This window comes from Varroa jacobsoni, unplaced genomic scaffold (genome assembly GCF_002532875.2).
Source record: "Varroa jacobsoni isolate VJ856 unplaced genomic scaffold, vjacob_1.0 scaffold_1217, whole genome shotgun sequence".
NCBI lineage: Eukaryota > Metazoa > Arthropoda > Arachnida > Mesostigmata > Varroidae > Varroa > Varroa jacobsoni.
Genome location: NW_019214119.1, coordinates 1 through 14584, shown reverse-complemented (window position 1 = coordinate 14584; position 14584 = coordinate 1). Strand labels below are relative to the sequence as shown.

Here is a 14584-nt window from a genome sequence, read left to right as displayed (position 1 = left end):
TATATATATATATATAATTACCAGTAAAAACTGGATTGCAAACTAGAAAATGTTTTGAAACTAAATAGTAATTCAGGTCTTGATTGAAGCTTACAATAGTTCTATCGAACAGTCGTGATTGCAGGCAGAATATTCTGTCGGAACGCCTATTTTTGTTCAGGGACAGCGCTAAAAATGACAGAATTCCCATTCCAGATACGACGAACATTGACACGTAATTACTTAGGTTGTTTTCGTATAGCTATAAGATAACCATAGAGTAAGTGAAAAGATCGTAACTGCCGAAAAATGTGTTAATTCAGGTCACTGGCATATTGGAAAAACATTTCCTTTCATTTATCTTTCAACATGTCGAACCACGTCTTGAACCACCCTTGTTACTTGCAGAATATAATATAATGATGACAATTTCCGTTGACTCACGGACAAATCACAACTCCTTTATTTTTAATATAATTAATTCTGCCATCGGGGGATCATTTAAAGTTTACCATGTAAATTTATTTTTTATAGTGATAGCAGCAGGACCCTATCACCATCCGCAGGCCTATTCAAGATTCGAGACAGGTTCTCTACAGTGTAATTGATAACTTTCCGCCGCAATGGTCTTCCTTTGATTTAGCACATCGAGAGGGTTACACACACGCTATAAAAACATACTGATAACTGATAAATAGGTAATCAAATAGGCAGCTGATTCATTTACTAAAGAGCGAGAGAGAAGGAACAACGTTTATTAGTCGGCGCGGTCCGCCGGACAACGTAAAAGGAAGAACATTTGTGTTACGCACCACATTGGTGTGCTGATCTATACGGCCTGTTAATAGTTGTAGCTCATTTAGATTTACATATAAATAAAATGCGGAATACAAAAGGAACGGTTAGACGCTATCTAGAAGCAATTCCGAACGGTACTAGTGTATAGTAAACAAAGAAGCCATTATAGATAACGTCGAACATTATTTTACTGTTTAAACCACAGGCAGGAATAAGCATGTGTTTAGTCAGTAGTGCCAGGTTCCGATAATGATTGTAGCTTCTTTAATACTAGCTCGCGACTAGCTAAGAACTTTTCCTAAGAAGTGATGTTGATTCCTTGCATAATTACAAGCATTATAGGCTTAGCAACGAATAAAATTAGGCCAACATTTTCGTTACACTTGCATGTATATGGCTGGATGCACGTACTATTCTACATACGGTTCCTAGGGCTTCTGACTACGGCATCATTTATTGCTATAAAGTAAGTGGTTCGTCATAAATCACAAAACACTCCGATTCCTCCAGCTCCGTCCACTAAAACTTGTACGGATAGATCCCTGTCGCACACCATTAATCATTTTCAAAATGTAAAATGTTTGTCCGTATACAACGCATCGAGCACTCCGTGTTATCTCTCACTTCGGAACGACCTGCAGTATTTAACAGGTTGTAATCAGCTTAGCTTGCTATCATTGTTGATGTAGTAAAGCACGACCGAAACACTGATTTTTTTTTTGTCAAGGAGAAGACAAGATGCTTTTCTACTGAACATTTTTGGGAACGCTTTCAAGGACTATTTTAACGCTATATAACTAAGTTATAAATATCCAAGACATTGCTTTGGTAAGGTATACCCGATGTAAGCAGAAAAAACAACCCCGTCACTGATGGATGGCCTGTTTTAACTCCATGTTAGCTCGCTCAGAAACGTAAACTACTGCTGCCGATCATAGGCGGTTCGTATTTCCAGACAAAGGCCGACCATTGTATTAGCTGAAATCCACAGCAAAACTGTTCGCCACTGATATGAGACATATTGTTGTGCTTGTAGAATTTGCCGGTTAAAAAAATTTCTGAAGAAACTACAATGTCTATAATAATAATAATAATAATATTGTCTGACATCGGAATAGATAATCTTTTGTTTTGTCTCTGCAGGCTTTCTCTAGCCATGAAATGAAGAAGCGGCTATTAGTAGTGGTGGTCGTCGTCAACAAATGGACAAAAAAAAGGATCACCGATGCTGCTGCGTCATCAATGATGACGAAATCAGGGTTCCAAGATAGGATTTGAGAGGGAAAAAACCGACACGTAAAATGAACGAGCAGATGGACAACAATGAGCCGAGAAAGAAGCACGATCAAAACATATTCTGCAAACTAATAAATACAACGACAACAACAATGACGTAAGCACAAGCAAATGAACAGGCCGCGCATTGTGTACATCGTGTCCATCGTAAGCACTAACCACTATTGCGCTGCAATGCAACATAATCAGCCGTAGTAACATTACCGAAAGGTTGCTTAACCACGACGGCGGCAACGGCTAGAAAAAACAAACATCCAAGCCATGATAATAACCGAGTTAGCGCTGAAACGTATAGCCGGAGTCAGCGCTAGGAACGACAAAACAGGCTGACTTGTAAGCAGCAGACAGACAGCCAGTCAGGGGACGCTCCGGTCCAGTGAGAACTTCTTTCTCTCATTCGCTCACCATTGATTACGCGTCCCTCATGGCATTCAGGTCATCGAATGGCGAGACATTTGAAGGCAAAGCGAAAGGGTTAGCATTAGCATCGTCGTCGTCATTTGTGTCGTTGCGGAACTGGCCTCATCTCCACTCGATATCGACCTCTGGCGGCGCAGTTACAAAGTACCGACGTAGGTAAAGTGCCAATGACACTTAAGCGACAAAAATAAGTATAATTGATATTTCAACTAACGTTGCCGTGCTCAAGACGACAATGTCCAGGATGGGACTAAAAACTATAAACGATGGTTGTAATTGGATGTTAGCTGATCGCGTGAGAAGCTTCGACAAAGCAACTAGCGTTTATCAAGTGATTTTGTAAGTCAACGATTGAGCGTGTATTGATGGTAAGCCGTTCACGTTAGCGGATGCTAATGCGACAGAGTAAAGGTAGCGCCATTCTTCACACCTAAGAATTACAACTGGGCTTCACGAAGACGCCCAGAGAGCCCACAAAAATACCAATAAACGAGCGCAGAAGCATGTTTCTGCGTTGTTTTCGTTTCGGGTCCTCATTATAAAGCCAATGGAAACGTTTACTATGCCTGTTCTTTTTCGTTTAAATGGTGGAAGGTTTAAGCCGACCAATTGAGCATCGCTAAGCTTATTGCAATATTCTCCAGCTAATCATTATTCAACGGTGTGTTCACAGGATATACGTTAAAAAAGAATAGAAAACGGACATTATAGTAGATGCCAATTCTCACATGTTTATCTTGCTTACATTTAAGTAAAATAGTATACATCTAGCCAAAGCGTTACGACCAATGGCAAGGTGTACAGATCGCCGCATTTACCACGCTTACGACTTTTTCTATGTATGTATGTACTTGGATAAAGTACTCATAGAGTAAAATTGAATTCTCTAATCAGTAAAATTTTGATCCATGGGGCCCTGCGAGACGCATAATACTCTTATGGACAACGGTCGCCGCAGATGTAAAAATGATATGTAATACTGTATCAGAACACCGCCCACGTACCAAATGGCTTTCCTTTCTTCAACTAAAGTGATGCAGCCATTATCGAACTACAAAGTCGGAGTCGCGCGAATCAAAAACATATAAAAAAACAGTTCTTTTTGTCGTTGCACCTTAATTGCTGCTGCTGCTGCTGCTGCTTACCAGAATGGAAATAGTCATCTAGCTAATTACTATAAATGCTTATACCATTTTTTATGCGCGTCGCGGTAGAATATGACAGGATCGTGAATTCTGTAAAACGATAAATGATGTTCAATCTGAAGAATACCAAAAAATCCAACTGGGTGATCGCGTATTTTCAATTCTGTCAGACGTGGGGCAAAGCTGCAAGTGGCTACCATGAACTTGTCAACAGTTCATGGTAGCCATTTGCATAACATGGTAGCAGATAAGGGTACGCCTTGACATATACATTTGTAATTAACAACAAACAATTCCGCCAGCCGCTTGACCTGGCTACGACAGTATAATATGACTACAGCTCTAACAAAAACGTTTTTTTTTCAGTGAGTAATCATTTTCTAAAGACTGCATGAGTCGCGATTCGGTACTGCGCACGTACATATTTATACTTACGTGCCCATTTTTCTGTATGTGTACATGCCAGTCATAATAATAATAGTAACAACAACTGTCATTGTTTTGTATCTGCTATTAACACAAATTATGGTTGCAAAACGAAATAATTTCATCTTATGGGGCTAAAAGCAGAGCGGGGGGAGAAGGGAGGGCTTCATGTGATGATGTTACAACGATGTTGAAAGCTACGTCGATGGCGGGCAACGGGCCTTTGGTCGGGACTCCTCTCAACAAAATCTTCCTGAAGGGCCGTTGTTTGGCGCTAAACTGTTGTTGCTACTGCTGCGGTTGTTATAGTGGGTGCATCATGTTACTGCAGCTGTCGTCTTGCCGTGGCAGTGACGAATGGCCGCGTAAGAAGGGCTATGACCGCCCCTCGAAGGTACCTGATACATTGGGCATGCATTTGTTATAGCCGATGTGCGGCACTGCATAACGTCAAATCGTCGATGGCATCTCTGAGTACCCGAAGCATAAAAATTGGTGGTAACATCTCAGAGATAACACCTTTCTAGACTGATTGTTTGTCGCCTAATACTAACGTCGTAGCGGCACGCTTTTTCATCGAAGAATAACGAAGGCGAATTATATACGTTAGCGTTGTGGGTGTGACAGCTTCGATCGGTGTCACTCGCTACGGAACTAGTCATACCGATAGTTGCTCCGAGCAAATACATGTATACACGAAGTATTTACTTAGAGCTAATATGTACAATCATTTGTTGGTCTTGTAGCAATAGCACCTGAAGATGATTGGTATGAATCCCTTTTGCCAATGAATGAAAACCAGCGACGAGAGCGCCGGTGCCTAATGAGCTGACTACGCATGCTGTCTGGTTCCGCTACAAATCACGAGTTTTCAGTTACAAGACCAGCAGCAGTAAGAGAAGCAGTAGCAATAATCTTCAGTGTTTGTTTTTTTAAGTCAGCGTATGTATGACTCTTAAATTTGAGATTTATTGATTAAGACTTTGTTAGACCAGATCCGTTTTTTATTACGGTTTATCCTTTATAAGACGTCATATATGTCACCCCAATGGGCGGGTCGGTTAGATCTTTTATGTTTATGTCTAATGAATTTGATAAATTTACTGTCGATTGTTCGGGAAAATATTGCTATCGTAAGTAAGTCATTTCATGGAAGAACAACTAAGCATGGACACAGATAACAAGGGCATACCTTTCGATTAATCGATACGTCCACCTTCCTTCTTTTTATCCTCTCGAAGACACCAAATGTTCTCTTTTTCGATGCCACGACAATTTCCTCCGCTATCGTCTGGTCGTGTTAATCCTCCATAATGTAGACACTTCGCACATTACGTTTTTGGCATACTACTATTTTATACGACCAACTATCCAGCCACATAATACCGTAAAATTGTTTCTGTCAGTGATCCCACTGTACACCATGCATATCAGAGCCTCATGCTGATTCTCATACTTTTAAAGACGAGAGCAGACCCATCATCGAGATATCGACGGAGCGGCTGATGCACCAGCGGAAAAAGTAGGTTAAGTATCCTCGGAGGTGTATAGCACAATCCTTTCGCGAACGGATACCTTTTTTCGTCGAGTCCTGTTGACGCTCACCGAACTCTTATTCGGCCGCTGCCAATTTCACGTGTGTTACTGCGATATTGTATCGTAAGCATATGAAGCGAGAAACTCTTCGCAGCTGAATCTGTAAATCGAGCTATTCGCATAAAGTTTCACCGAACGTATTCTGCTCGCAACTGTCAATATCCTAAGCTAAGCGTTGCCTTCGTTCTTCACCTTTCTACATTTAAAATCTCAGACAGTAGCTATTTTTGCTCTTTACGCTAATCCAACTGCGATTCTACCGTGCTACTATCTGTAGCTCTGTTTTAACTGCCGTCGCTGTCTCCTCGTAGACAATCGTATCCGGAACACTTGTAGTACTGCAACTGCTATGGGTAGTGCTGGTGAATTTCCTCTCAGTGCCCGCTGCTTGACGACAACCCGTAGTCGCCGCCGTCGTCGTCCCGATGGCAGGACAGACAGCGCACCAGCACACCATTAGCGGCGGCGATACTACGCGGACGACACGACGACAGCGCACACGAACCGCCTGCCGCGACACCAGCAGCGAGAGCCCGACAGGCGGAGGGGCAGACTTGCTGCAAACATTCCTCAGTTCGTCAAGGTGCAGCAGACACCACTCGTTTGCTCCCTTGCAGCCGCGGATACTATTGCCGGTCGTACCACTGTTGTCGCTATTACTAGTAGTAATGATGCTGATATTGCCGCTCCTCGGTGATGACCTGCCACAGCGCAACGTTGCTGCTGGTGCCGTTCGAAGCACCGAGGGAAGGGCCGGGTAGTTGAAGAGGACGTCGACAGATGGCGCTAACTGCATGTTTTCAGCGTTGAGGGCGCCAAAATTCAACGATATGTCAATAAACGCATGCTTAGTAAAGCGCGCACCATTTTTTTCCGCTAGTCTGTAGTGATCGGCATCTATTTGGTGCTGTTGTTGTAGTGTTATCAAGGGGGGAATCTCGTTCACTCACTTCTGAAGTTATCACATCGTGGACAGCAATGGAAGTTCTGCCATGGCCTAAGTAATTTGCTCATAAAAGTTTGAGGCTTTTGGTTGGTTATTTTTATTGGGAAGGGCATAAGAAGATTTGGCTGTTCGACGTGCATACAGAGTGCCCGAGGCACTACGTAAGCCTATAGAAAGCGAAGAAACATTAGGCAGATTTGAAACTCTCCTGATTTGTTTTATAAGTGCACGTTTAGCTAGTAATATGTATGCATAAAAACAAAAAAAAAGAGAAAGATCCACACAAAAGCTGGCACAGAAGAAGCCAAACTTTGGTGAACGCTGTAAAGGGTTAGTGGCGATTTCAGGCAAACTTAGAGATTTTCCGAGTCAACGTCTTCTGAACTTATTGTTTTGAAAATGTACTTGACGTCTATATATATATAGGTCAATGGAAAGAGAGAACTCACTAAAGATTGTTGTCTTTATCATGATACACAAACTAGTTCTATATGTATGCAAATATGTACGACGTGCGAAATCTAAGGCAGTTCTTTGTTGTCTAACGGAGACCTGATTAGTTTTAGTAGCAGCATTTGTAGCCATATCCCAACTGGACAAGCAGGGATCATCTGCCTTTTTTATAAGGCGCAAATAATCTAAAATTTGAAGTCATACTAAATAGGGTAAATAAAACTAGAATATATATGGTACAGTACGTTCGTTTCTATGGCCATATATGTATATATATATATATATATATAACCATGGAAACATTGAACGATTTGAAAGCAACATTAGATTTTTCTCTATCAAAACATAACATTGTTAATTCATTTCTTTACAAAAGGCTGCGCAATAAATGTATATTTCAACATTTCTATTTAGTAATATAATTTTATCATAATGAGCATGGAATCATTGGAGGAACCAGGTTCTTTGTTTGTAACTATAGCTCGAAATATTAACTGTATAGTGTGTTAAGCAATTGCCCTTATAGTAGCCAGCAAAATAAATTTTATGAACGAATTAATGTTTTCATTCTAGTTAGGACACGAAGAGCACCTTTTTAGTTATTGACTTAATTTTACTAGATTTTTAACAGAATACTTCAGATTCAACTTCAATGCTTGTTTGTAAGCTAGTAAAGGCGTAAGATTATCTGCAGTAAACTAGGTTTCACCCAGCATCAGTTCTTGTTGCGACAGGCAGACGGGGATACGTATAGCACGTACTGAGTGCACCATATACGCTCATACGACTTTTCAACCAGCATTGGAAGTTGTCAGTGCAAACCAGCCCAGCGCCAATTTCGTATGTACCGTTGCTCGTTTTGTTCTTTCGTTAGTGTTCGCACATAACGGGTATCGCTTTTAATGAATCGTTATATTTTGACCGTTGTAGCTATTTAAATTGTATTAGTTCATACGTTGAAACGTTTTCTGCTATACGAACTAAATTTAATTGCTTAATCTGAAAGTTTACGTGTATGCGTCACCAAAAGTGTTCTCTGGACTCAGGCTGCAAACAGATGTTGAAGTGACAAGCGCAAAAAACCAAGCCGACTTTGTATCTGCAATATAAAGTAATATAACAAAGATGTACGGTACGATCATTCTAAACGATATATTTGTCTCGAACCAGTCAAGTAACTAGCTAGGCAAGAATAATGGTTTAGATTCGCTGGACGATTGGCTCGTGCTCGTCCTAGTTTCGTCTGCCACCACCGTACTGTTGCGATGCTACATGTAAAGAAATGACGCATATGCGTCTGCCAGACCCCCTTGGTAGGAACAACGCGAGTTTATAGACCGTGTAGTTTCTACACGACGCCACGTTCCTTCAGGTGACGTGGAACAACGCACTAACGAGCTGGCCAGCAGAAGACTGCATCATTGTCCTCCAGAATCACTCTGTATGTTAGCGTGTGCTATGAGTCGCGCTAATCCGTAATATCCGCGTACGAAGAAACTTAGAAATTTACCTAGACTTGCAGTTACCCTGTCCAATGGTAAAAGAAGAGCGCAGCTCAGGAGCGTCTAGTAGGTGCTCACAAGACACAACAACTTGCTAGGTTTTACCGCCCTAAATTGGTGCGGCGAAAAGCATTTGCCCATAGAGTTGTTGATCCTAGCGTTATAGTAAAAGCGCTAGTGTTTTTTTGCTCTCTTTCTGCCTCATCAACATCTCTTTCAATTTCAATACATATATATCTAGTTAACAATGCGGTGCAACACAATACCTGTCATCCAGTCTGTTTAAAGCAGATTAAAGACCTTTACTTATTCCGGAAAGACGACCAAGCTGAATTGTCCAGACAACTTTTTACTGGAAAAAACAAAAACATAAGTGATTAATTATTTACGTTACGCTGTAACGAATGCACCGAGCTTCCCAATTTGATTATTTTTTAAATCTTAATTTGTTAGCTCACCGTTGGGCCTATAAGATGAATTTTATTTTTATTAGCAAAGAGAAAATTACTCTGTTTTTTTACTAATTTGTTTTAGCGATCAAATCATCGAATTTTTAATGTTATTAAAGTGGATAGTGCTTATTTTATACAAATAGGCCTTACACATCCTCATAAAAATTAATCGTTTTCTAAAGAGAATATTTTCTATGATCGCTAATCTGCGCCTTTTCCGTTTTTCATGTTTGTCCAACTATCGTGTCAATCAGGCCCAATAATGTCCCTCAATAAAATACTAGTGATAACGACAATGTGTTGCGTTAAGGAGCCATTCGATCTGCTGATTCCTCTTGGGGACGGTTAAATTCAAAGAAAAAATTCTTGGGCACGAAGCACACACTAAATTTGTTCCGAAGAAACTGTTTTATAGAATTTGCATACAAGCTTCAAAGTACTCAGTGCTTGTGCCGATAGATAGCGTACGGCAGAAGTGAAATGTGTTGTGTGTGTTAGGCGAACGGAAGGGGAAGTACGAAGTTTTCTTTAGAACGAATTGTTAAGATTATATTATCAGTTTCCTTATCATTATCCGTGTAAATTGTCAGTAAAGCGCAATGACAGTTACTTAGGAGGTCTATAGAGTGATCAGTCCAAGGCCCCTTCTGTAGCGCCTCGTGCATATGAAATACTTCGTGCCCCATTTACACGGAATCCCTACACAGAAGTCCAGAGCCAGCTTCGAATTGGCTCTATCAGCTTCTACGCCTATACGGTACTGGTCAGATTCGAACAACGGAGGCAGCTCTACACGCTCGAAATAGTAGGCGAGTTATTCACGATGGAACGAATTTGTTTAAATACAGACTAAATTTGCAACTTATCAGTTTTTGATTAAATACCGAGCAGGAAATGCAAGCAATCAGTCATCTCTGTGTCCCTAACCGCGATTAGTGATCTATTGTGTCAATATAAATATATTCGAGATTTTTTAGTGTAAACTGCGTAGCCTTTACTCACCGTACAGCTAGGACGGACACGGCAATCGTGTACCTTGCAGACTAACGACAAACAGTCGAGGGCATACTTCGTGAAGAAACGTGTAACACTTCTCTCTTAAACACTAGACGGATCATTTCTATTCCTATTAGCATTCTGGATTCAGTCCGTCCCACTAAAATTTGGCAAGATACCTTAATTGTGCACTCGAAAACTTGACATGACAGAGCTTCTTCCACAGGTTCTTCCTCGCATACGACTCGCTTATGCACGTAGGAGCCGACATGAAAACTGGCCAAGTCTTTTATATTTTATAGTACGCATTAGATAATTTTGCTAACAGACAACGTAAATAACAGCTAGATGATGTACAAGTGCAGAGGGACAATATATTTGCATTTGTCGAAGTCGCTGTCCGCGGCTTTCAGTGAATTTTTAGCAATGATTTCATTACAGCAACCGTACGAACACTGCCAGCGATGATCGGCTAGTTTCAAAGTCACTTCGGGTAACAAACAGTCCTCTCGAACTTACTTGTTTTCCCTAGCTTAGACGCAGGACACCGGAGCGACACCACGCGGTCGAATGTTCTAGATCGCATAGTATCATGCAAAATCACTAAGTATTTTCTTTTCGCTAACACGTTTTCTAAATAAAGTCTTTCGGGGCGTACATAACGTGCACTAGTGAACGTGTCGGGTGTAGTTCCTCGGAGTTGTTGCACTTGAATTGTTACGGTGACGCAAAGGCCTCCTGGTGCGAGGAAGGTCCAATCTCATCAATATTTAGTTGCATTCTACTTTGTATTTGTAGCAATTGAGAAACATGGAACTTCACCGCTGATCGTTCATTTCGAAGTAAAAAGAAGCCTGCATTCGACACCTACCTAATACGTGAACGAATATTTTTTAGGTCAGTCCAACACAAACAAGTATCTGAACTGATTTAAAGATACAGGAATGATCTACCATGCAGACCTCTGCTCAAAAATACGTAAATAAAGATTATGTTCTCCGTTTGTTATAAGAATGTGAGATTTCAGTCTGATCGATGCTGGCTACGCGTCGAGCCTGCCGATTGTGTTTCGTAAATGTTTCCCTTAAAAAGGTATTATTTATTTAAGATAGAATCATCGTGACACTTTGCCCAAAGTAATTTAGTCATTTAGGCAACTAATCGTGAAACATCCAATGAAATGGTCTAGGCTCGAAACTGGTTGTAAACACACTTTGTGCCGTCCTGCAGCGGGCCGTCTGAGTGGACAGTATCAAGTATTTGAATTGGATCGGTGGAAATCGACGAAAAAATGCGCCAAAGCGTCCTGAACTGCATTACAAATGTCTGTAACACACAGGAAGCAACAGGAAATAAGCACACAGGAAAGGCACGTTAACGGCGTAATTCCTATCCCTTCATTATATATGAGGCGACGTCTTCGGACCTGCCGGTTCTTCCAAACTCGGAGGCAGCAAAGGAAATACACACGGGTTTCGACACCATTCGCGGATCAGGCGTTGACTAAACGAATAGTGTTCTGATATTATCTCGAACCTGTTCTAGTAGCAGTAGCGAAAGCTGTGTGAGACGATAAAACGATTGTACGGAACAGGATAATCCACATCGATATATCCACCTTTAGTAGTAGCTCGAACGTAGACACCTAGATGAGGACCACTTATTTAGAGTCTTCTCGGACACCGAATGATGATGAACAGTTAACAGTAAAATATGACAGTTAATAAATAATTTGTTTTTATTCATTCGTTATAAATATGAACAGGGAACAGATCTCTGTCAGTTGATTAACGATTGGGTGCCGTATATACTTACTAGCTGTCTTACGTCCATTGAGTCGCGCCATATTTTCCCACAGTTTAGTTTATCGTTATGAATCGTTTTGCACAACTTTCGTTTGAATTTGACGGAAAATCAAAAATCTACTCTCTATTATTTAATTATATATAGCTGTCACTTCGACTACTGCCGTGGCCTTAAATGAGTGTAAAAAATATTCATCGACAGATTCCGACATATATATATATATATATATGTGTTACAAGAAATTCATTATACACACACGACTTCACTTACATTTCATTGGCATTCGCTCGATTTCAGTGACTCGTTCATCACGCTGTTGAGAGTGTTGCACCATTTTTATACAATGCGTAAATCAGCGCGTTGACACAGAAAAACGTCAGTAAAATAGCTCAAATTCAACTTCTCCTTCTTTCATACTTCGTCATCATAACGGTCAGCTCATCCGAGCCACACGTCATCGTACAGCGGCCATTTTTATCCTAATAACGGTGTTTTTTTTTCTCTTTAAAATCAAACATGTGGCAAGTTAAATCATGATACTGTAAATACTTAACATGTTTACAGTAACAACGCCAAATTTTCTAATGTTTATTAAAATTAATTACCCAACCAAACTAGAATACTTGCAGCTTGATAAGCGGAAATGTCCGATAAAGCTCCATGAGGTAAAAGTGTTTGTGCTCGACAGTCTGCAAATACCTTTGGTCGTAAGTGATAATTTGTCTTACATTATTTCGATTATTTTAATCGTATAATTAATCAGCTATTATAATAAAGATTATTATTTCTAGCGATAATATTTTACCGCTGTGATGTTGGTGCCAGTGCACAGCCATTTCCAAGCCCTCTGGCGTGAGTCGATACGCAATCTAGATCGATTGCCAATTCAAATTTAATAGGTTAGAACTCTCGCCAGCCAACGCGTTTGCACCGATGACCTTAAAATAATTTCCATTGTACATGGTTTGTTGTACATCTAAATAACGTAATAACTCCTTTTAGCACGCCCGTCTGCACCGCCTGTCACACAGACTACATGGACACCCTTATGCACTGCGCATGCGCTGACTTATCTTTTCAAAACGCGGCGTACCGATGTAAAAAATGTTTCTTCTTCTTTACTGAAAAGGACATCAGAGCAGAACCGTCTGACGCTAATCTGCGCTGGGACTAGTGCCGTTAAATAATCTACTTCGCCAATCTGCTCATTTATCAAGGACGACAGGAGTAAACCCGTAATGCTTGTGGCCACCGGGTCTCTAATAGTACACTGATTAAATGCGTATTTTAAGCTTCTCATTCTCAGTATTCGAGTTAGTGCTCGCGTTCTTATGAGGCTTGGTAGTGGTACCAATGTAGATATGCGGATGCAGAGCACAGGTGTAGTAAATGAAGTAATTCCGCTCATTCGGCAACTGAGTGCCAATCCGTACCAACGCAATCATACTGACACGGGTCTCTATACATGCGTACTAAGACTTAAACACGCAGGTACTTTAAACAGATGTGAAAAAAAAGAAGAAGTCAAATGACAAATCGACCTTACGATGACAATCAGTGCTCGCACCTACTTGGAGGCCGAACACATATAGGCAATACACTTCACTGAAGCCTTAGCCCAAGTAACACCTATACATGCTATAACAGGTAGTGGAAGTTAGTCAGATATCATCAAACAATAGCTATTGCTGCTGGAAAGTGTACACTCATACAAATTATACCCTATTCTCACAGGATCGCTTTGGCTCTTTGTATAGTCATTATATAATAATTCAAACGGTGTTGTCTTTTCAAGAATGAGAAAAACATGTAAATCATATCACATATAGGTTGATAGAAAGATCTAAAGGCAATGTTAAGAAAATAATGATAGATCCTCTGCTAAAGTCAAGCAGATTTCGAGCTAAACTTTGTTATCTGTAACGTTTCTATCCTAAGCTGTCACGTTCATTTTCCTAGTGCACGAGCGGTGTCCACTTCGCTGGGGGGTTCGCGTCGTCGGCCGTGACCGGAACGTTTGCTGGAATCGGCGTTGTCGGGCTCTGCGGTCGCCATTGCTTTCGTCGACCCGAGGAGGTCTTCACTAAAGGAGTGTTATTCATCACGTGAGTTGCATGTCCATTGTAGTTATTGTGGTGCGACATTGCCGAGTCGACTGCGTCCTCCGCACTCCATACAGTTTCCATTGAGTCGTGCAATCGCTCATCGTCCTTTTCGTGTGCGGCCATAATTGCTAAGATGCGTTCCTCAACATCGCCCAAATGAGGCCGCTGATCGGGTTCCCGATGCCAACACTGTGACATAAGCTCCCAGCATGCGTCCGAAAACACCGGTAGTCTGTTATGGCGTAGTGAAAAGTAAAACGTCAAAATGAATCCTAGATAAACCCGGTAATATAATGAGCAAGCAGCTCTAGCTATATAGGTTAGAAGTAACTGACAGTCATTTTTAGCTGTGAATTGCTAAAGGCAATTTGGTGAGCTAAATTGGTTTCCAGCGTACCTTTCGGGTCGGGCGCCTTTGCGCACATTGTTCCATAGGGAGTCTTTATTGGGACAGTCGGCAAAAATGGCTGGCAACAGTGTGCTCCCGGAGCACAAATACCAGAAGAGTATGCCGAACGCGTACGTGTCTACGCGTTTATCGTACTTCTGCGAGAATAACTCAGGAGCCATGTGAATAGGTGTACCCACAATCGAACCCGAGATCATGGCGTTAGGCTTGCAGAAGCCGAGATCAGTAATTTTAGCTCGATTTTTATTGTCCAAG

At 41.1% G+C, this 14584-nt stretch overlaps 2 protein-coding genes and 1 long non-coding RNA gene across 3 annotated transcripts in view; 1 reads left to right on the top strand and 2 right to left on the bottom strand.

Annotated features, from left to right (window-relative positions):
- kst (spectrin beta chain, non-erythrocytic 5 kst) overlaps positions 1 to 10589 on the bottom strand; it is a 77221-nt gene extending 66632 nt beyond the window's left edge. Inside the window, exons 1-3 of the mRNA XM_086971439.1 lie at positions 10529 to 10589; positions 10016 to 10295; positions 8828 to 8913 (exon numbers count right to left, since the gene is read on the bottom strand). Of these exons, the coding sequence (XP_086827565.1) occupies positions 8828 to 8834 (7 nt within the window). The 5' untranslated portion in view covers positions 8835 to 8913; positions 10016 to 10295; positions 10529 to 10589. The remainder of the gene's footprint in view (positions 1 to 8827; positions 8914 to 10015; positions 10296 to 10528) is intronic.
- A 139-nt stretch (positions 10590 to 10728) lies between these two features.
- On the top strand, positions 10729 to 13338 carry LOC147752494 (uncharacterized). The gene is made up of 2 exons (XR_015313941.1): positions 10729 to 10906; positions 11199 to 13338. It is a non-coding gene; the product is annotated as an uncharacterized LOC147752494 (long non-coding RNA).
- Positions 11724 to 14569, bottom strand: LOC111267763 (dual serine/threonine and tyrosine protein kinase). Its single transcript, XM_022846249.2, has 2 exons — positions 14318 to 14569; positions 11724 to 14152 (listed from the first exon to the last, which is right to left on the bottom strand). The coding sequence occupies exons 1-2, from the start codon at positions 14524 to 14526 to the stop codon at positions 13771 to 13773; spliced, it is 591 nt and encodes a 196-aa protein (XP_022701984.2). The 5' UTR covers positions 14527 to 14569; the 3' UTR covers positions 11724 to 13770.
- Positions 14570 to 14584: the final 15 nt, after the last annotated feature.